Here is a 23835-nt window from a genome sequence, read left to right as displayed (position 1 = left end):
ATTATTTAGTGAAAAGGGAAAACAGGCATATATGAAGAATAGGTAGGAGCCCCCAAAACCTCCTTCACCAAAAAGGACGGTTAATGTCATAAGTGGAGAAGAAGAGATCAATGGCATAACATATACGACATCGAGGAAGGTTTCAAAAATAACAGTTACACATGGGAAGCGAGTTCGACAGGTTTTGGAAGAAGATAGTATTACATTTGATCATGCAGATGCAGATGGCGTGCTCACCCCGCATAATGATGCACTGGTAATATCTTTACTTGTACATGACACTAATGTAAAATACGTTTTGATTGATCCAGGTAGTTCCGTGAATATCATTCTGTTAAGAGTGGTAACCGAGATGCAAGTTGATGATAAGCTGATACCTAAGGCACACACCTTGTCTGGTTTTGACAAGAGGGGAGATAATACTCACCACATTCGCAAAAGGAGTGGTCAAAGATACAAAATTTCAGGTGGTAGAAATGGATATGGCTTACAATAAGATTCTCGGCAGACCATGGATTCACGAAATGGACGTTGTTCCTTCTACCTTACATCAAGTTATCAAGTTTCCATCACAATGGGGGATGCGTCAAATCTGTGGTGACCTACACGAAGCATTAATTCTGTTGCAGATTCAAACGCAAAAAGTGATGAAAAATAGCAATCACAGAATGCGGTTGAGGACGCATCAACCCGAACCTCAACTAAAAATGGGCAAACAGATGTAGACTCGAGGCCTGATACTATTCAGGAACCAGAAGAAAAATATCAAAACAACGATCGAGGAACTTGAAGCTGTGGTGCTATCTATACGTTGGCCAGACAGAAAAGTCTACATTGGAACCAACCTCAGCCCAGAAATGAAACGTAAGTTGATTGAATTTTTAAAGGCTAACGCAGATTGTTTTGCTTGGTCCCATTCAGATATGACAGGTATACCACCGGAGGTAATGACCCACAAATTAAATGAAGATCCATCGTACCCACCTATCAAACAAAAGAAAAGGAAGCAATGCTCCTTCAAGAACCAGGTGATTCAAGATGAGGTGCAAAAACTTTTAAAAATTGGGTCCATCCGCGAGGTAAAGTATCCAGATTGGTTGGCTAATACTGTTGTAGTACCTTAAAAGAATGGTAAGTGGAGAGTTTGTATAGATTATACTGATTTGAATAAAGCTTGCCCTAAAGATTCTTTCCCATAAGGGCACATAGATCAACTAATTGATATTACTGCAGGGCATGAATTGTTAAGATTTTTAGATGCCTATTCAGGATATAATCAGATTAAAATGGATCCTCTTGATTCAGAAAAAACTTCCTTCATCATAGACAGGGGAACTTGCTGTTAAAAAGTCATGTCATTTGGTTTAAAGAATGTTGGGGCCACATACCAAAGGCTAGTGACCAAAATGTTCCAAAAACACTTAGGAAAAACCATGGAAGTGTATATAGATGATATGTTGGTCAAATCACAACAAACAGGGGACCATATTCGACACTTGACTGGTACATTTTAGATTCTTCGCAAATTTAACATGAAGTTAAATCCTGAGAAATGTGCATTTGGCATCTTATCAGGTAAGTTCTTGGGATTTCTTATTTCTAACCGTGGCATTGAAGTAATCCTGTGCAGATTAAAGCTATTGAAGAAATTCCGGATATACTCACGAGCAAAAAAAAGTACAAAGGCTGATAGGAAGAATAGAAGCCTTGGGCAGGTTTATTTCCAAGTCATCAGAAAAGTGCTTCAAATTCTTTTCAGCTTTAAAAAAGCAAAACCAATTTGAATGGTCTGAAGAAAGTCAACAAACGCTTAAAAACTTAAAGGCGTACCTATCAAATCCACCATTGCTAGCCAAACCAAAAGATGGGGAGAAATTGCATGTTTACCTTGCAGTTTCAGAAATGACGGTAAGTGTAGTATTAGTTCGAGAAGACCAAGGTAAACAATCACCGATTTATTATGTTAGCAAATCTTTGCTAGATGCTGAGACTTGATATCCTTATGTAGAGAAACTTGCATTAGCTTTGATTATGGCATCTAGGAAATTAAGACCCTATTTCCAATGTCATCCCATTTCTGTGGTAACCGCCTACCCCTTACGCAATATATTGCATAAACAAGAGTTATGGGGTATATTATCCAAGTGCGTTATAGAACTAAGTGAATATGACATTACATATCAACCTATAACTACAATAAAGTCACAAGTCTTAGCAGATTTCGTGGCAGATTTTAGCCAAGGAATACAGTTGGAAGCAGAAAAAGAACTGCAGATATTTAACGGATCTAATCCAGGTACATCGACCTTATTTACTGACGGTTCATCAAATGTAAAAGGAGCAGGTCTGGGAATTGTCCTAGTACCACCTACGGGTGAAACTATAAGGCAAGCAATAAAGTGCCATCCAATCACTAATAATGAGGTAGAATATGAAGCTATGATTGCAGTTTGGAATTAGCACGAGAGCTCGGAATAGAGCAGATCGTGATCAAAAGTGACTCCCAGCTTATAGTTAACCAGATGTAGGGGACTTATACAGCCAGAGAGGCAAGGATGCAGCAATACCTGGAAAAGGCACGGGATTTGGTCAGGCAATTTCAAACTTGGAAAGTCATGTAGATACCAAGGGAAAAAAATATCGAGGCAGACGCTCTAGCTAATCTTACATCTACTGTAGAAGTAACAAATGAAGAAAATGCTTCCGTGATTCATTTGTTTCATTCAGTACTTGATCAAAACAAAAAATGCGGTAAATTACAATAATCTAACTTGGGATTGGAGGAACGAGATTGTCAATTTTTTGCAGTATGGAATATTACCTGAAGATAAGAAAAAGGCAGAAGCACTTCGCAAAAAAGCTGCTCGTTACTATTTAAATCAGGGCAATCTTTATCGAAAAATGTTCGGTGGTCCTCTAGCAAGATGCCTCGGGCCTTCTCCAACGGAATATGTGATAAGAGAAATACACGAGAGACATTGTGAAAATCATGCTGGAGAAAGATCTTTAGTAAAAACCATGATTAGAGCCGGCTATTATTGGCCAAAAGTGGAAGAAGACGCGAAAAATTTTGTGGCAAAATGTGACAAGTACCAAAGATATCGTAACAACATGCATCAACCAGCTGAATTATTACATTCGATCGTTGCGCCATGGCCTTTTATGAAATGGGGGATGGATATCGTAGGTCCAATATGTTACGCCTCACAATATTACGTCGATATTACGTCCCGTAGTATTATATTATGACGATGTTATACTCTGCAGTAATATATTACGATGATGTTACCCAGTAGTATTATATTACGGTGATGTTACGCTTTGCAATATTAAGTTACGACGATGTTGCACCCAGTAGTATTGTACATTGAATTTCTCGTAAGGAAATTGATATCAGTCCAAGAAAAAGATTATTTGGGGATTATAAGGATCATAAGTGATGAGTAAATTCGTGAAGGTAAGAGGGTAAGTAAAATCGAAGAAAACGAATTTTGTCAAAGTTTTAAATTTTGGAATAAAATACCCTGGTATTTATGGACTAGTGCCATACAAGGTACTACATGGCCATGATAGTAAGGTGTACAAGGTATATTAAAAGAGAGTAGTATTTAATTAAGTTGAGATAATTTTTAAATTAAACGGGTAATTGATTAATTAACGGATAACATGACATTACCCAGTTAACCAATAAGTGGATAGGAATTACACGTGGCAATAAGCCACAATTCAAGAAATGACTAAGGGTCTTATTTGTTTAGGTGGCTACCTAAGGACACTTGGAATTCTATAGGAAAAGACTTAATTTCAAAGTCTTGTCCATTTCATTTTTGAACAAGAACAAGAAATGTTTCTGACCAACAACTAAAACAAATGCTTGGTTAATTCATTCCAAGTTCAGATGCTTCATTAAGCAGAAGCATTTCAAATTTCAAATGAAATTGCTTCTTGGAATTCCTTGTAAAAGGCCAACCAATCTGCCTTTGGCTTTAAAAGCCAAGAACGGTGAAAGCAGAAGCTTTTTAATTTCAAGCAAAAGCTCCAATTGAAGCAATTTTCGTCCAAATTTCAATATTACAAAGTAGGATCGTTCGTCAATTTCAAAGCGCAGAAGCTTAATCCGATTTTTAGATTCTAAGTTCAATCCACGAAGGTTTCCAACAGAATATTATACAGAGTTTATTCCTACTCCAGGTATGTTAAGGCTAAGTTTCTCCTTCCTTTTAGCATGATATCGTAATTACACAAGTCTGATAACGAGGCATAAAGAAAAATTTGTATCCCAAAATTTACGTATATTTTGCTAGTCTCGCAAAATTACATATATTTTCCTAGATTTGTAAGTTATCATATTCTTCTTATAGGAACTGCATATTCAGTTGAGTATTTCCTTCTTCCAGTCAAAAGAGCAGAGAGTTTACATATATACAGTATTAAAAGTATTTTCATTACCATCGTGCTATAATCGATGGGCAGGCCTCTATTGGGCAACCTCTGATTAGATGGTAAGTTATATACCGAGCCTACTGTGGCCGAGCACCTATGAGCGAGCCTACTACGGCAGAGTAGATATATATATATAAATACCGATCCCTATAAGGTCGGACAGCTATTTTACTTACTATATTGAGAGAGTTGGGTTAGTATCAGCAGGTGAGCATATCTTCATAGTTTCTTTGACTCCCAGTTACTTGCAGTTATTATATTATCAGTTCAGTTTCAGCTTTCAGTATATTGCCTTACATACTCAGTACATTATTTCGTACTGACATCCCTTTTTGGGGGGCGCTGCATGTTCATGCTTGCAGGTTCAGATAGACAGACGGGTAGACCTCCTCATTAAGTGTTGCTTGAGTTCAGCTTGATCGGTAAGCTCCATGCCTTTCGGAGTTTTCGGGTCTAGAGCTTTATGTACATCTTGTGTATATATGTATATATGTTATAAGTAGGTCGGGGAGCTGTTCCGATCACAAGTATATCCATCAGCAGATGCTTGTAGACATATCTTGTCAGTTAGTGCAGTATATTGGGCTTTCAGGCCTTGTATGTATATTTGGTTGGTTTGTCTGCTGTAATAATTATGACGGCCTTGTCGGCCCAGCTTTATATTGATATTCAGTCAGCATTCACAGTTGTCTTGCAACGTGGCCTATGGCCAAAGTATGACATCATATGTTTAGAGTCCCTTAGTCGACCAGCTAAATTATTACATGTGGTCATTGCACCATGGCCTTTTATGAAGTGGGGGATGGATATCGTAGGTCCACTACCACAAGCCAAAGGCAAGGTAAGATTTTTATTAGTACTCACTGACTATTTTATTAAGTGGGTAGAAGCAGGAGCTTTCAAATAGGTACGAGAAAAAGAGGTTAGAGACTTCATCTGGCGAAACAGCATATGCCGATTCGGGGTGCCAAAGGAAATCGTATGTGATAACGGCCCGCAATTTATAGGTGCACAAATCATAGAATTTTTCCAAAGTCGAAGAATTAAAAGTATTACCTCAATGACTTACCATCCGGTGGGTAATAGACAAGTTGAATCAACAAATAAAGTCATTATCAGCAACTTGAAGAAAAGACTAGAAGAATCTAAAGGCAATTGGCTAGAAGTACTACCTGGAGTCTTGTGGGCTTACCGAACAACATCAAAAACAAGTACTAGAAACTCCATTTTCACTTGTATACGGGGCTGAAGTCTTAATTCCAGTCGAGATAAGGGAACCAAGTACGAGATATACTCGAGCTACTGAAGAATCGAACGAAGAAGAGATGCGGATAAACCTGGATTTACTTGAAGAAAGGAGGGAAACTGCATTAATAAGGATGGCAGCGCAAAAACAAGTTATTGAGCGGTATTACAACCGGAAAGCCCATCTTAGATACTTCAAGATTGGGTACTACGTACTCAAGAAAGTTTTCCAATCCATGAGGGCAGGCAACGTAGTAAAATTTAAGTCCAAATTGGGAAGGGCCTTACAAGATTCATGGTATCGCAGGATAAGGAGCATACGAGCTTGAAACATTGGTTGGCAAGATTCTACCTTGAAATTGGAATGTTGTTCATCTGAAGAGATAATACTTCTAAGGAAAGGAAATACCAACGATCAGGTATTCCGACTCATGATTTTATTAAAATTTTACTAACGATTTTAGATGATAGGCAAAAAGCTAGCCCGCACTAAATAATGAATTACGACCTGAAAGACACGTGGAAAGAACATAATTCTCGATCTAGGATTACAACTATTTTGATGGAAATTTAAATGGGTTAAGCAGTCTTCATCTAAAATCGTATATCCGAGTCCCGTATGTTTTTCCTTTTCAAGAAAAGGACCACATGGAAGGAATAATCAAGTGCTCGAGATTTCATACTTCAAAGCTCAAACACTTGGGGAACTATATAATATACATATGGCAAAGAAGGCTGAAACAATTAAATTTCAAGTCAAGTCTAAAGTCTACTCAGTAAATATCAAGTTCAGAACAAAGTCACGAGCCAAAAACGCAAGCCTGGTCCAAAAACCTGTGAAGAATACACTCGTGGTTACGAATTTCAAAATCACAAATGTTTAGGTTAAAGGCAGTATTTAGCCATGGGTCATAAAGAAACCCTTAGATTTCTTTTTTGCAAATCTGTTGTAAAGAAAATAGTTACAGAAGAGTAATAGAAGATATTTAAATACATGTAAGATGTTATTTAAACTTGACAAAGTTCGAATGAAAACTTTATCAAAGTTATTCCAAGAAATATGTGTATGCCTATTTCTCTTTTCTTATGTTTACACCATTATGAAGTTGAGACGTCTTCTTCATTAAGTGTCATATATAAAAGGGCCCTCTTTTATAATTCATGTTTGATTCAAAAATCCATGAAGTTAATTAAGCATTTCTAAAAGTGCAAATAAGTCAAAAGAGTAAAGCAAAAACCCACGTATTAAAAAGCAAGACCTTGGACTTGTAAAAAAGCAAGGCAAATTACTAAAAGAGTATAGCAAAAATTCGAGAGAATTAAGTTAAAACGAAACTTTATAATATTAAGACTAAGTATGAACTTAGTCATAAACTGATTGTCATTCTAGAAACCCTGAAAAGACCTGGGGACATATTGTTACCAAAAATATAACCCCTAAATGGGACCAGGAGTAATACCACCACACATTCCACCAAAAAAGAAGAAAAAAAGGAAGTTAAACTTCATAAATAAACTTTCACTGTGGAGCAGGTTTAGAAGAAGAGTTCAAGGCATCATCAGCAACAGAAGACTCGATTTGGTTTGAAGGAGCTGGGACATCCACCGCACCAGGATCAGCTTCAACGTTTTCGGGAGTATCAGCCATAGGTGAAGAAAAGATTTGGCTTTGCTGAGTTTTTTCTATTATTTCCTTAATCTTGGCTAACTCAGCATCCAAGTTAAATCCTTCCCGGCTTACCTTCATAAGAGTATCATGGCGCGTGTTCAAAATAGCCTAACTTACTTCAGTCCTCAAGAGCCTCGTAGCCTCTTTCCCAATGGTCAATTTCACTCTTGAGCTCCTCTATCTCAGCCAAAACAGCATAGTAAGAAGACTGTAAAGGGGCAAGAGAACTCTCCAAAAACTTAACCTTTTCAGAAGACATTCAGAGATCTTCTTGGGCCTGCGTGAGTGTTTGAACAAGCTCACCAGCATAAACTTATTTTTCATTTAGCAAAGATTTAAGGCCTCTGATCTCTTCGGTAGCTTTGGAGAGTTGTTCGGCAAAAGAGGACTCACGGAGATTCTTATCCTTGCCTGCTTGGTTGGAAGAAGGTTTTTCAACTGCCAATTCCGATGCCATGACTCTCAACAGCTGCTCTAAGGTACATTTGCTTTCTTCTAAAACTTCCATCTCAAGCTGAAGACTTTCATATTGTTCTTTCCAATTGTCTGCCTCAATTTGGTAATCATGCATCAATTGCTCTGTATAGGAAACCCTTTTCTTCATCTCCGTACCGATGAGATTGATCTAAAAAAAAGAAGGTAAGAATCTTAGCAAAAGGAGAATGGAATAAAACATGAAAAGAAATTAATACCTCCAGTGATGACTGCACGATATCATTCATCCAAGTCAAAGAACTATGACTTTCTAGCTTGGACTTTTCAACTGGACCAATCAAGGGTTTCAGCCATACGTCAGCCCGACCTAACTTCTTCAAAAGACTACAATCGGTAGGGACTTCAATGGTAATTTGCTTCATCACTCTACTTCCACTTGAAGAACCAACATCAGTGCGAGAAATAGTAGTAGTGGGGACTATAGAGGAAGTCATAACAGCTTGAGTCGGAGCAGAAACAACAACAATAAGAATAGGCAAAGGGTTTTCCACTGAAACATATACGGGGAAAGAGGCAAGAGGTGCTTCCTCAGACACTAAATCAAAACCTTCACTATCAAACCCACGTGAAAAAAGTTGTTCATTAGAGTCACGAGCTGCCATAGGAGTATCATCATCAGAACTCACTAAGGTGGCTTCAACAGGCTCGGTCACGGGAATAGAATGGGGAGGAATAGCTTCGTCATCCGAAATGACGCGTCTTCTAGCCCGTGGCCTTCTAACCAAAGAACTTCCATCACGTTCCTCTTTCTCCTCGGAATCCTAGGGTGCATCAGCTTTCCTTTTTGAAGCTGCAATTGACTCGGCACTACACCACGAATAGGAAACCCTGATAAAAATAAGGGTCAAATATATTCTAAAGGGAGAGTGAACAAAAGTATAAAGAAAAAAGTAAAGTTTTTATCATGAGTCTTAACCTTCTAACCAAACCTGTTTGAAAGGTATTTCCAAGATCTAACCTCCATCGGAGCAATGGTCAATAATTTCTCTACCCAACCACGAAAATTGAGAATCTCTTCAACAGTTCCCATGGTTGCTGAAAAAAAGAAAAGTGAAACAGTCATGGGAAGAACAAACCCTTTCTAAAAAAAGTGGGGAAAAGAAATGAGAGAAAGTTGTAAAGTAAACTTACGTGCAAAATTCCATTTTTCAGGGAATGGTATATTTTCTTCACCTACTAACCCTATAGTAGGAGCATCAACAAATTTGGCACACTAGCCACGGTCCTTGTCATCCTCAGGACTAACTAAAACCCTCTTACTCCTTGCCATCAAAGTAAAGATCCCATGTCGGAGTAACTTAGAGGAGTAGAGGTGGATCAGATGAAAAAAGGTAAAAGGAAATTAAGCCAAGTTAGCCAAGTACCTCAGACAAGCAATAGCCCTCCACACAATGGGGCCAATTTAGCCTAAACAAATATTGAAAAAATGACAGAACTCGATGAAAACAGGATCAATGGGGGGGTCTAAAATTTAGTGTAAAGGGATACGTATACACGAAAGAAAAGCCAGTCTTGAAGGACGTGATCCTTTGATTTGCATTAAGAATTATGATTGGGAAGTCAAATTTCCAATGGCAATCTCTACGGACAACAAAGATCAAACTTTCAGTAATCTGAGAAGGGTAAACATCAGCACGGTCAAGAGAGGACATAGAAGAAACCTGATTCCTAATTGACTCTCTATCAGTATAAAAACAAAGTTCAAAGGAGATAATTTCGTCTACTATGGGTTCACGAACCGGTTCATTAGAGTCCCTACTTTTGGTAGAAGATCTATATGGAAGAGAACCCCTAGTTCTAGAAGAAGAAGGAGGAGTAGAACTAAGTGGAGGCAAAGAAGCATCTCGAATAGATGATGATCCTAAACTGTGTAATCTTCCCCCTCTTCTGCTTCTAGTAGGAGCAAGGGGAAGTTCATCAACAATAGGAACTTTTTGGGGATTAGGGTTCGAAGAAGACATAGCTGTACGAGGAAGAAAACAAGAATGAGTATTCAAAGATGGAAAACTTTTATGAGAAAGAAAAGACAAAGGTTATATTTATACTCAGAAGTAACCGTCAAACAAAAAGGTAATGATAGGAACGTCATGATGAAAACTGTCACTTCGTGATTGATGTAAGCCGCAAAAAAGCCTTAAAAGGCACTGAAGGGTTGCAGAATTAATCAAACGTCACCACGTGTCAAATGCATTAAATGGAAGTGACATGCGAAGCATTACTTCTGGAGAAAGTATAAGGATATGTAGAATGGCGGCAAAAATTTCCGCTTTAATGTGATCTACTTTCCAGATATTCAATTAGTGAATAAATGGCAAGTGGGGGGACTATATGTATTGGGAAAAATCAAGTTAACATATAGAATTAATTGTGTGCTGACATGTCAAGACACGTGGATCAATGAAAGAGTGACAATTGACAAAGAGTATTCGAAGAGACACGAGCCTTAATAGGTACGGATAAAGATTCAAAAAAACAGGAAGGAAAGGTTACTTGGACCTCTTGGTAATTTGAAGAGACATCGGAGGAATGAACCTAGATAGCAAAAAGTACATATATGTATTATCCGTAATTAATAAGCATCAATGATGGAAAAAGTTATAAAATCTTCATGAAACAGTTACGATTGTTAATTATAACGTTATATTAATGACATTAATTGCTCAAAATAGCTCTATTGTGAGAAGGAAGAAATGTATTACTTAGAAATAGCTATAAAACGAGAGGAATAAGCATTTGTAAGGACATAGAATATTATTGGAATACACTGATTTACCTTGCTTTCTTTTACCTACTCAGTTATCGTTTAAGTCAATTCTTCTTATTTGTTCCATATTTGATTATTAGTAACTTGAGTTCTTCTAAAATTAAGCTTTGACCGAAATTCTTATTTTTTGGTTAAACACCAAACACATCCTTAGAGTTCTAAATTTTTGAGCTGCTAATTTGAAATTCAGGACTAAAGATCCTGAATTTTAAACTACTAATTTAAAATTCAAGATATAAGAATAGAATTTCTGGACATAGTTTTCGAACTTTAGGATTTATCTTTTGAGCAACCTGGTATCATTTCCAATTTTAGTTAAGTATTAGACATTAGTTGTAACGTGAATTCATAAGATAGTCAGACTTAAAATCTTACTTCTTCTGTTTCAAATTATCTGTCGTGATTTCTAAAAATAGTTGTCTCAAATTATTTGTCATTATAGGAGTTCAAGACAAAATAAATTATATTTTTTTCATTTAATTTTACCCATAATAGTAATTGTTTTGAAGATGGAGATAGCATATAAATAGAGTATATATTCAATGAAGAGAGATAATATCTTCAAATATAAATAAAGGCAAAATAGTCTAAAATTCCTCCAAATTAATATTTTTTAAGGAGTGTGTAAAAGAGAAACGCGACAAATAATTTGAGACGAAGGGAAAGGCAAAAAAATTCCCTCTTCGATTTTGAGAAAGTGTTAATCATAAGCTTCCCGAGAACTTTACATTAATACTCTCTAAGAGTGTGTCTGAAAGTTATAGTAGTATTTACTTTTCCTGTAAAAATTACTGGTGGACGGAAAGAATGTAAAGAATTGTTAAATTTTACCTTTTATCAGAAGAAAACCAAGCACTTAAATGCTTGATGTGATCTGAAATTTATTCCATCCGTATTTCTGAATTACTTGAATTTTTATATGAAGAAGCAGCAGCAGAATGTAACCAAATTATAATTTTAAGATAGGCAGTGCCCTTAAGATATCGAATGTAAAATACTCCGCTATTTAGCCATATGATTTTTTCTTTTCTGTTTTGTTCAGCACTAAGAAAACATGTAACTGCCCACATTGCATAATCAATTAAAACTCATGTACAACATCTTAAAGTACTCGAATTTCAAATTACTTGACTTGTATTTGGAGACTGGTTCTAATTTTGAGGTGTCTTAATGAGATTCTCATTGTATTAATGGTCAATTAAATTATTGTCTTGGGAATGCTCAACTTGATGAATTACCTCTTGGGATTTATGCGTTGAGTTTAAGATGGGTAAGATAGCCTACGTGATTTAGCCTCGATCCTTACTTGCCCCCAACTGATCAGAAGCAGTAACTATGAAATTTTTGAAATTTGAACTTGTATGTCGATTCCACTAGGAGTATTTGTTATAGCACAACTACCAGGTAAATCCGCCTTCCAAAACTTAGCAAATGAAATTTTAACCTAATAACTCATGATTCTTTTCTCACTTCAATGACCACTAAATCACACTCTTTTGGATGTCTGAGCTTAATGATAGGATTTGGTTTTTTAAATTTACACGAGTTGAAAGAGTTCAAATGGAAGATATAACAGTAAGGATAAGTTATATAGTCTTTTTAAAAAAAAAAAAAATCAACCTGTGTACAGGTAAAATCGGGGGTAATGTCTACCCCGATTTCCCGGTGAGAAAATGGAGGAAGGGCACAGATGCAAGAGATTGTAATCGAGGTTAGAGACCCTTCGTATCGAGATCCAGAAAGAGTGAATGATGTGTTGGTCACCGGGTATGACAAAGCGACACGCCTCGGGCTGAGAATGAGTTCTAAGACTTCGGGAAATATGATAGACGGTTACACATGACGGATAGAGGGTCGCGATGTTCGTACTCAACCGAATATCATGGCGTGGATCTCGCTCGAGGTCGATTATGGACCAGTAATTACTGGAAAAGGAAGATTTTTTTTACCTTTTTTAGACTTGTACTAGGGATAAAACTCTCCTACTAAATAAAGGAAAAGTTTTTCTTTTATAAGATACATTGTAACACGTAAATCAAAGCAATACAAGTTTTTTTCTGGCTTTTAGCTGTTGTTAAAGTTCTTGTTCACTTGCTTTGTTCTTCGTTTACGACTGGGTACAAACCGAGAGTCCAATCGAGGACGAGGTCACTATTCAATCTAAGTTCAGGTTTGGCCATAACATCACAATTGGTTTGATCGTTGATTTCATCTTTAATTCATTTATCTAATATCCTTTACTATTTTTGTTGAATCAAACCACGTATTCTTAAAATCACATACAAATTTAATTGTTATCCGATTTTGGGGTAAACAGTGTGGTGCTCACCGTATGGATAAGGATAATAGTGGTGATTTGATACGAATCTCCAGAACATACCCTATTTTACGTTTGTTCTTTGAAGTCTTAATTTTAGGTCCGCCCAAAAATGTCACATTCTCAGTCTGCTCACTCGAACATTGACGCTAAGTTTGGCCATCGCGGCGAATATAATAATTTGGTGCCCAGCAACAAGGCGCCTCCTGCCGATCCCAACGGTGTCCCAGTTGCCAATCCGGTCGATGCTAACTCGCAGGTGTCCATCAACGTCAATTTTCCAACTGATCCCGAAAACAGTATTCGCAGGGGACCCCGAACACCAGCTCAGGAAGCACCCGAAGGCGAAGGTGATAGGGTAAGCTTATGACTAATCTTAGAAATATTGCAGGCTTAACAGGCAGCAATAGCGCAACTGCATAATCAAAGCCACTCCCCTGACAGGGTCGAGCCCGAACGATCCCGGGAAAGCACTCGAAAAGATGAGCAAATTATCGAGAGAAAGGGTGAAGTCGAGCCCGGGGTAAATCCCTAGGTAATGAAGATGCTCGAAGAGTTAAAAAAATGAGTAGAGTCGGGTGAGAAGAAGATTGAGGCTAATGACAAGAAGGTAGAATCATAAAATTCCAGGGTCGATCAGATCCCGGGAGCACCCCCTATATTGAAGGGGCCAGACTCCATGAAGTTTATCCAGAAGCCTTTTCCTCCGAGCGCGGCACCGAAGCCGATCCCAAAGATTTTTTTTATGCTCGACATCCGCAAATATGATGGGACAACGGATCCAAATGAGCACATAACCTCCTACATATGCGCAATCAAGGGGAACGATCTAGAAGACGATGAGATCGGGTCGGTATTGTAGACAATATTTGCTTCATGAAAATAAAATCAAGACCGGAAAATATTGCAACAATCGTAGTACTTTATTTCAAATATTTGAGTATTACAATCCCTATGAATCCTCTGATTCTTCTTTCCAATAGCAAATAAGTTCAAGGGCCTTTGAGCTTGATCTTAATTTGTTCTTCGTTCTTGAGCTTGAACTTGAACTTGATTGTTTGAAGCTTGAAACTTGTGGAGGAATTTGCAGCGTTTGATCCACGGGCTCTTTCTTGCTTTTTGTTATAATTTCTGGTGTCTTTTCTGGGTTATGAAGACCCCTATTTATAGTTGTGGAAGGGAGAAGTTATGATAAGAACAAACTCTTTTCGATCAATCAAATTGAAGTGTGACACGGCCGCATTTGATTGGCCGGAACATGTCACCTGCACACATGGCGCGATTTCATTAGCCTTTTAATGTGGCTTGGCATGCCTTGTCATTTTGACACGTGGCATGATCCTATTGGCTCTTCCGCTTGACTTGGCGTGCCACGTCATATGACACGTGGCACCAAACTGGGCCTCTACGAAGATGATATCTTGGGCCTAATGAGGTGGGCTCATCACTTTAACCCAATTAAATGGGCTAGCCCAATGGATTAAGACTTATTTATTTAATTCATTTATATTGGGCTTATAATTAATCTAATTATATTAGACCAATAAATTTATTTGAATTAATATATCTTGAATTTTAAAATATAGTCCCAATTATTTTACGGATTTAATTCCAATAAAATTTATATGCCCAAAAATATCCCCTACTTAAAGATTTATCGGGCATAAACTTTGACTTAGAAGCGGTAAATTCTTGAAGTACCAGTAGACCATCAAATATTTGCATCAATCAATTTATAGTTCATAAATAGATATTATGAATAAGAACAAGACTAAACAACAATGATTGCACTTGCTTTTTCTGTGTAGCTATCTCACTATATCTACGTAGCCTTTGTAATCCATATGGAACTTGGTTTGCAACCTTTATTCTTGGCAAAGAAATCCCTTTTTTTGTCTCTAATAAGTTTGCCGTGATTACTAGAAATTCAGGAGGCAACTACAATTCCTTGAATCCTATTTCATATTGGGAACGAAATCTTGTTTCCGCCTTAACGGGTGATCCCCCATCGCCCAACAAATTTTAATGCCACATCTCGATAGCTATATAAACCCGTATGCATTCCCTTTACGAACATCAATTGCAGTGATTGCTAGCTACTTCAGAGTCTGTTTTTGGCGACTCAAAAATATTAACGCGAAGGTAATTTCTTCTTCTTTTTCTTTTTGCATTATTCTTTTTATCCCTTTTTTCCTTTTTTGTGTGTGTAGGTCAAACGAGAAGGATATGTTCTTGTTTAACAAGATGATCCACGGGATACTTATTCCTGTTCGAATATGGGAGAGATTACTCTCAATGTGGCTCGACTATCGGAGAGATTACTCTCAATGTGACCCGACTATCGGAGAGATTACTCTCAATGTAACCCGACTATCGGAGAGATTACTCTCAATGTGACCCGACTATAGGAGAGATTACACTCAATGTGGCTCGACTATCGGAGAGATTACTCTCAAAATGACCCGACTATTTGAGAGATTACTCCCAATGTGGCCCGACTATCGGAGAGATTACTCTCAAAAAGACCTGACTATCGGAGAGATTACTCTCAAGATGGCCCGACTATTAGAGAGATTACTCTCAAAATGGTCCGACTATCGGAGAGATTGCTCTTAATGTGGCCCGACTATCGGAGAGATTACTCTGAATGTGGCCCGACTATCGGAGAGATTACTCTCAATGTGTCCCGATTATCAAGAGACTACTCTCAAGAGACTTACATGTCCACCTTAATATTGGAAAAATATATTTTCCTTTTAAGGACAAACCCACGAAGAGGCCAACTTAAGGTGCAAAGGGACTCATATGTCCACCTTAAGATTGGAAAGTTATAGTTAGTTCCCTTTAAGGACAAACCCACGAAGAGGTCAACTGAAGGTGCAAAGGGAATTATATGTCCAGCTTAAGATTGGAAAGTTATAGTTTCCTTTTAAGGACAAACCCACGAAGAGCCCAACTTAAGGTGCAAAGGGACTCATACGTCCACCTTAAGATTGGAAAATTATAAAGCTTCAACTCAAAGACTTCGTGGACTTGACGATATCGACTTGAACACTTGGAAAACTTTGAAGATTTGGTGGACTTAGCAGACTTCAACTTGAAGACTGACAAACTCGAAGATTTGATGGACTTGAAGATTCAGCGGATTTTGATGCTTCAACCTGAAGACTTTGAGGGCTCAAATACTTCCACTTGAAGACCGGCGAGTTTGAGGACCTCAACTTGAGGACTTAGAGGCTTAAATATTTCGACTTGAAGACCGAAGAACTTGAAGACCGGTAGACTTAAAGATTTGGCGAACATGAAGATATAGTGAACCCCGGACTTCAATGCAAATGCTTGGCAGCCTCCTAAAAGATATTAATCATTTTATTGAAGACACCAATTTACCATAGCGGCTTGACCCCTTTAAATCAAAATCCAAAGTTTAACAAAAGAATGGTATCTCAGCTCGATTTTCAAGTACCGATTGAATGGATTACATTCCCCCATACTTCATTTGGACAATGATTGGGGGATTATGTATCTTTTGAACTCATACGAATAAACTCAGAATGAAACTCTAAGCTACCTACGTACCTCAGTAAAGAGGATCGAGTCATACCGTAGTTCAGAATGGGTGATTTTTTTGCTTTTTTTTATTTCTTTATGTCCTGATTTTTGCCTAGGCCGACTCTTTCGAGGTTTTCAACCTAGCGGACTTTTTTTCTCTTTTTTTTATGGGTTGTACATAGTTTAGACTCATGCGGGCCAGGAGTGTAGGAACATGCAGCTTAGGCTCGTGCGTCAAGGAGCGTCAAAATTTGAAGATTTAGCTTACAATTTGAAATGCTTTGTAACTTGAAGACATGTTCAGTTTTGAAGAGCTTTGCAACTTGAAGTTCCACTCAAATTTGAAGAGCATTGCAGCTTAAAGTTCGGCTTGAATTTGAAGAGCTTCGTGACTAGAAGATTTAGCTTAAAGTTGAAGAGCTTTACAACTTGAAGTTCCACTCAAATTTGAAGAGCTTCCTGACTTGAAGATTTAGTTCAAAGTTTAAAAGCTTTGCAACTTGAAGTTTAGCTCGAATTTGAAGAGCTTTGTGATTTGAAGTCTTTGCTCGATTTTGAAGATCTTTCGACTTAAGTATTTGCTCGAATTTGAATAGCTTTATGTGTTGAAGATTTAATTTAAATTTGAGGAGCTTCGTGACATACAATATGGGATCATGTGCCAAGAAGCATTATAACTTACGGTTTTGGCTCCTGCATTAAGGAGCATTAAAATTTTAAAATTTAGTTTACAATTTGAAATGCTTTGCAATTTGAAGACATGTTCAATTTTGAAGAGCTTTGCAACTAGAAATTTCGCTCAAATTTGAAGAGCTTCGTGACTTGAAGATTTAGTTCAAAGTTTAAAAGCTTTGTAACTTGAACACTTTGCTTGAATTTGAAGAGCTTTACGTCTTAAAGATTTAGTTCAAAATTGGGGAGCTTCGGTACATACAATATATACTCATGTGCCAAGAAGCATTATAACTTGCAGTTTAGGCTCGTGCATTGAGGAGCATTATAACTTGCAATTTAGGCTCATGCGGAGGAGCATTATAACTTGCAGATTAGGCTCATGCGTCAAGGAGCATTACAACATGCATGGACTTTTCAGTTTCATCTTCGGATGAATAGTTTCCCTCATTCTCAACATCATCTGCTTCTATTTTATCATGAGGCTCAAAGCCAAGAAACCCTTGATCTCCACTAGTAGCCATACTCAATCCCATATCATGTGCACGAGTTGCTAGTTCTTCAAATGTTTTAGGCTTTATGCCTTATAAGATATACCAAATACTCCAATGCATACCTTGAATGCACATTTCGATGCTAGAGGTTTCGCTAAGGCGATCTTTGCAATCGAGGCTTATGCTCCTCCAGCAGTTGATGAAGTCAATAAAAGTCTCATCCTTTCGTTGATGAGAGTTTGTAAGTTCGATCATGCTTACGATGCGTCTTTTTCTATAGAAACGATTGAGAAACTCTTTCTCCAACTACTCCCAACTATCGATGGAACCAGATTCGAGATCTGTGTACCAATCGAATGCATTACCTTTGAGAGATCGAACAAACTGTTTGATAAGATAATCACCATACGTTCTAGCATTGTTGCAAGTTTCAACAAAGTGTGCTACATGTTGTCTCGGATTTCCTTTGCCATCGAATTGTTTCAAGTTAGGAGGTTGATAACCAACATGCATCTTCAAGTTATCAATCCTTTGCGTACACGGCTTTGCATATGTGGGTGATAATTTGGACGACTCAGGTTTATTTTTGATATACACCATGATAAAGTCCTTTAATTTCCCAACAGGAATCAGACATTCAGCGGAGACTTGAATCTCCTTGGTCATCGTTGCTTGCTTTTCGAAGGAGTCTTCTTTCTCTTGTGATATTTGAAGATTTAAAGGTATTTGTTTCGATTCTCCCTCTAATATGCTATCCAATGTATCTATTAACTTCAAAAGTTTAGTATCTTGATCTTGCATGTGATTTGATAAGCTTTCAATTGCTCTCATCAAATTTGCAAGTTGTTCTTCTACAGTAGAAGCTTCAATAATCATTGCTTGCATGATCGCCATTGAGGATGAAGAATAATATGGATCATTGTTGGAATAGAGCTTAGAGGTCGCATGAGGATATCCAGCGCTGAAGTCAAAAATCATCGGCTTGCATGAAAGGTTTCTTGGACTTAGATAAACTAAGTTGAGTAAGAACCTCTTCGATCCTTTTGGCGACATCATTCCTTTTTTTGGTTGCGCTTGTAGAGGATCTTGTTCCTTTTGAGGATGAAGATCTGAAAATAGGGCTTGATGTGGATGACACTTGAAGTGTTTGTTGTCCTAAAGAGCTTAGTTTTCTCCTTGTGACTAGCCCAAAGCTTCCAAAGGTAATATTGAAGATGTTTTCCACGTCGGCATAGAGCTTTAGTGGAAGTTGATCTGGAATTGATTTTCTTTGAAGTCATTTCAATGTTCTACAATTTTGGTGATTGAAACTTTGATATGAGAGGTAAAGATTGTCCCACTGGGCATGCCAGAATTTGTAGACAATAAATTTGAATCGAAAAAATAAAATCAAGACCAAAAAAATTTGCAACAATCATAGTATTTTATTTCAAATATTTGAGTGTTACAATCTCTATGAATCCTCTGATTCTTCTTTTCAATAGTAAATAAATTCAAAGGCCTTTGAGCTTGATCTTGAATCTATATTTGTTGCCACGAACGATGATCTTTTTCTTGAGCTTGAGTTCGATTGCTTGAACTTGACCTTTATTTGTTCTTCGCTCTTGAGCTTGAACTTGATTTCTTGAACTTGATTGATGCTTGAAACTTGTAGAGAAATTTGTGGTGTTTGATCCACGAGCTCTCTCTTGCTTCTTGTTATAATTTTTGGTATCTTTTCTGGGTTACGAGGACCCCTATTTATAGTTGTGGAAGGGAAGAGTTATGATAAGAACACACTATTTCCGACCAATCAAATTGAAGTGTGACACAGCGACATTTGATTGGCCGGAACATGTCACATGTATACGTGGCGCGATTTCATTAGCCTTTTAATGTGACTTGGCATGCCTTGTCATTTGAGATGTGGCATGATCCTATTGGCTCCTCCGCTTGACTTGGCGTGCCACGTCATATGACACATAGCACCAAAATAGGCCTCTAGGAAGATAATATCTTAGGCCTAATAATGTGGGCTCATCACTTTAGCCCAATTAAATGGGCTAACCCAATGGATTAAGACTTATTTATTTAATCCATTTATATTAGGCTTATAATTAATCCAAGTATATTAGCCCAATAAATTTATTTGAACTAATATATCTTGAATTTTAAATATAGTCCCAATTATTTTACAGATTTGATTCCAATAAAATTTATATTATATTGGATAATTAGGCCTCAAAGTTAAACAAAAGGATAACGATATGCTCAGGGAGTTCGTGTCAAGGTTCTAGATGGAATGGATAGACCTACCACCGGTTGCCGATGATTGGGCCGTTCAAGCATTCACTTAGGGGCTCAATCCCCGAAGTTCCTTGGCTTCTCTACAGCTAAAATAAAATTTGGTGGAGTACCCGGCGGTAACCTAGGCCGACATCTACAACAGGTACCAATCGAAGATCAGAGTCTAAGACAACCAACTCAGGGCCCCTTCTAGGTCAATTTACCCCGTTAGTGTCGTTGATAGATCTAAGAGAGCCATTGATCTAGAGCCAAGACCGGTCCGAGATCGATATCAACCATGCAGCACGGTCCGAAGGGGAAACGGATCCAGGCATCATCCCGCAAGAAATGAGAAGAGAAGCAATCAAAGGACCGACGGTCGAGGCCTAATGAGTAAAAATGGATTCAATAGGCTGCTAGAAAGCAGGGAAGCATCAAGATTGTCAGAATACAACTTCAACAAGGACGCTGCCAGTATCATGTCAGCCGTAGGACACATTAAAAAGACCAGTGGCACCGACCTTTACAGTCCGATCCTAACCAGAGAGATTCCAATTTGATGTGTAAATATCACGGCATTTCATGGTCACAAGATCGAAGATTGCCTATAGTTAAGAGAAGAAGTTGTGCGGTTATTCAACAATGGGCAACTCCGAGAATTCCTGAGTGATCAAGCCAAAAACTACTTCGGGAACAGGGACACCAACAAACAGGTTGAATTAGAGGAGCCTCAGCACGTAATCAACATGATCAATGGAGGAGTCGATGTCCCTCAAAGACCGATGATAAAGTGCACTAAAGTATCTATCACAAGGGAAAAACATACCCAGGATTACGTCCCGGAGGGAGTCATTTCGTTCAGCGACGAAAATGCTGAGGGCATCGTGTAGCCTCACAACGGTGCATTGGTAATATTTGTACTTATCAATAAATCTTGAGTTAAACGTTTGCTGATTGATCCAGGTAGCTCGGCCAACATCATCAGATTGAGGGTCGTAGAGCAATTAGGGTTACATGACCAAATTGTACCTGCAGCCCGGGTATTGAACAAAATTAACATGGCATGTGAGACCACTAAAGGATAAATAACCCTACAGTGAACACCGTCGGGACAATCCAAGAAACTAAGTTCTACGTGATCGAAGGGAACATGAGGTATAACGCTCTATTCGAAAGTCCATAAGATCACAACATGAGGGCGGTACCCTTGACCTTGCACCATGCGTTGAAATTTCCCACACCGGCGGAGTTAAGATGGTCTATGGAGAATAGTCGGCTGCCAAGGAGATGTTTGATGTTGATGAGGTAGTCCCGGTGCATGCGGTTTTGACATCGAGGAATACAAAACCGACCAGAAAGGAAGAGATTAAATAGCAATCACTCATATCGGCCTCTGTCTAACCAGAGAAATGGGATGATCGAGGAGCAGACGAAGAGGACAATTACGACGTCCCAAGATCCTTCATAGCTCTTGACGACACCGACACCACCAAATCGATGGTTGAAGAGTTGGATCAAGTCATGTTAATCCAACACCTACAAAATCAAAAGGTATACATGGGCACGGGGTTGACCCCCGAGCTCAGGAAAAAACTTATTGATTTTCTTTAAGCTAACGTCAATTGTTTAGCTTGGTCCCATCTTGACATGACCAGGATTCCACCGGAGGTAACCACTCAGAAGCTGAGTCTGGATCCAAAGTTCCATCTGGTCAAGGATAAGAGGAGGCCACTGTCCGAGATCAAGCATGCGTTCATCAAGGACGAGGTATCCAAACTTCTAAAAATAGGATCCATCCGGGAAGTTAAATACCTGGACTGTTTAGCTAACGTAATGGTAGTGCCTAAAAAGGGAAATAAGCTAAGAATGTGTATACATTACTAAGACCTAAACAAAGCATGCCCTAAGGATTCTTTCCCTTTGCCTAACATCGATTGAATGATCGATACGACGGCCGGGCATGAGATACTCAGCTTTCTCGACGCCTACTCCGAGTACAACCAAATTCGGATGGACCCGGACGATAAAGAAAAGACTTCTTTCATTACCAAATTTGGCATCTACTATTATAGCGTAATGTTGTTTGGATTAAAGAACGCTGGTGCCACCTACCAATGCCTAGTAAACCGGATGTTAGAAGAACAAATAGGGAAATCAATGGAGGTTTATATCGGTGATATGTTGGTCAAGTCCCTGCGAGAAAAGGACCATTTGAAACATTTGCAGGAAACCTTCAACATACTAAGGAAATACAACATGAAGCTAAACCTGGAGAAAAGCGCATTCGGGGTCGATCGGGCAAATTCCTCGGGTTCATGATATCTAATCAGGGGATCATCAACCCCGACAAAATAAAGTCCATAGAGGACATCACCATGGTGGACAACATCAAGGCAATTCAACGACGTACCGGGCATATAGCCACACAAGGTCGGTTCATCTTGAGGTCCTAAAACAAGAGTCATCGATTCTTCTCACTATGGAAGAAGAAGAAGAATAACTTTTCCAGGACCCCGGAATGCCAGCAAGCTTTGAAGGAACTCAAAAGGTACCAGTCGAGCCCCCATGTTGCACGCTACAAAGGCAGACAAATAGTTGTACCTCTATTTGGCAGTTTCCGAGGTCGCGGTAAGTGGTGCCTTAGACCGGGGAGAAGAAGGTATGTAGTTTCCTATTTATTATATCAGTAGGACTTAAGGCGAGGCCAAATCAAGGTATTCTCACCTAGAAAGGTTAGCGCTTGCTTTTCTAAGTGATTCTATGAAGCTAAAGTCGTACTTTCAATGCTACTATATATGTGTCATAACCTCTTACCAGTTGAGGAATATCATGCACCAGACCGAGATCTCGGGTCGGTTGGCCAAATGGGCCGTGGAAATTAGTGGGTAGGATATCGAGTATCGACTCGGGACTGTCATAAAATCTCAAATTTTAGCAGACTTTGTAACTGACTTTACACCAGCCTTAATACCTGAAGTCGAAAGAGAACTACTGCTCACCTCGGGGACTACTTGAGGAATCTGGACCCTCTTCATGGACAGTGCCTCCAATGCAAAAGGATTCGGGCTCGGTATAGTATTAAACATCCTACGGGAAGTATAATCAGGCAGTCTATTAGAACTGTGAAATTAACCAACAATGAGGCCGAGTATGAGGCCATGATTGCAGGTCTAGAATTAGCTAAGAGCCTTGGGGCCGAAGTGATCAAAGCCAAGTGCGACTCCCTCCTCGTGGTAAATCAAGTCAACGGAATATTCGAAGTAAAAGAAGAATGGATGTGGAGGTACTTAGACAAATTGCAAGTAACCCTACACCAATACCCTACAGCATGTACTTCGAGATCAAAACAGTGAGGCCGATGCACTAGCTAACTTGGGGTCATCGGCCGATTCTGATGATAATTCAACTCGGGGGAAGTAGTGCAGCTATTAAGATTAACTTGGGATTGGAGAAACAAATACATAGACTACTTGAAGATAGAAAAATTGCCTTCGAATCCAAAAGCGCACCAAAGCTGCCCGATTTAGCTTGATCGAAAGGGCATTGTTCAAGAGGACTTTTTTTAGCCCATTATGCTTGCGACTAGGAGAAACTGAATACGACATGAGAGAAGTTCACGAAGGCACTTGCGGCAACCATTCGGTTGCGGAATCCTTGGTTCGAAAACTAATTAGAGCCGCCTACTACAGGACCGAAATGGAGAAGGATGCGAAAGACTTTATACAGAAATGTGACGAGTGCCAAAGACACGCCCGGATGATCCATCAACCCATAGAAATGCTGCACTTGGTCCTGTCCCCGCGACCATTTATGAAGTGTGGTATAGACATCATCAGTCCCCTGCCATAGGCACCCAGTAAACCTCAATTCATACTATTCATGATCGATTATTTTTTCAAATGGGTCGAGGCCCAGGCAT

At 38.7% G+C, this 23835-nt stretch overlaps 1 protein-coding gene across 1 annotated transcript; it reads left to right on the top strand.

Annotated features, from left to right (window-relative positions):
* The first annotated feature begins 1532 nt into the window (after positions 1–1532).
* LOC142174578 (uncharacterized) lies at positions 1533–2460 on the top strand. Its single transcript, XM_075240398.1, has 3 exons — positions 1533–1575; positions 1760–1939; positions 2009–2460. Exons 1-3 carry the CDS (start codon positions 1533–1535, stop codon positions 2458–2460), a joined length of 675 nt encoding a protein of 224 aa, XP_075096499.1.
* Positions 2461–23835: the final 21375 nt, after the last annotated feature.

The sequence above is a fragment of the Nicotiana tabacum genome, chromosome 20 (assembly GCF_000715075.1).
Source record: "Nicotiana tabacum cultivar K326 chromosome 20, ASM71507v2, whole genome shotgun sequence".
Taxonomy (NCBI): domain Eukaryota; kingdom Viridiplantae; phylum Streptophyta; class Magnoliopsida; order Solanales; family Solanaceae; genus Nicotiana; species Nicotiana tabacum.
Note: the sequence above shows the minus strand (reverse complement) of the source record. Positions and strands in the feature narration are given on the sequence as shown.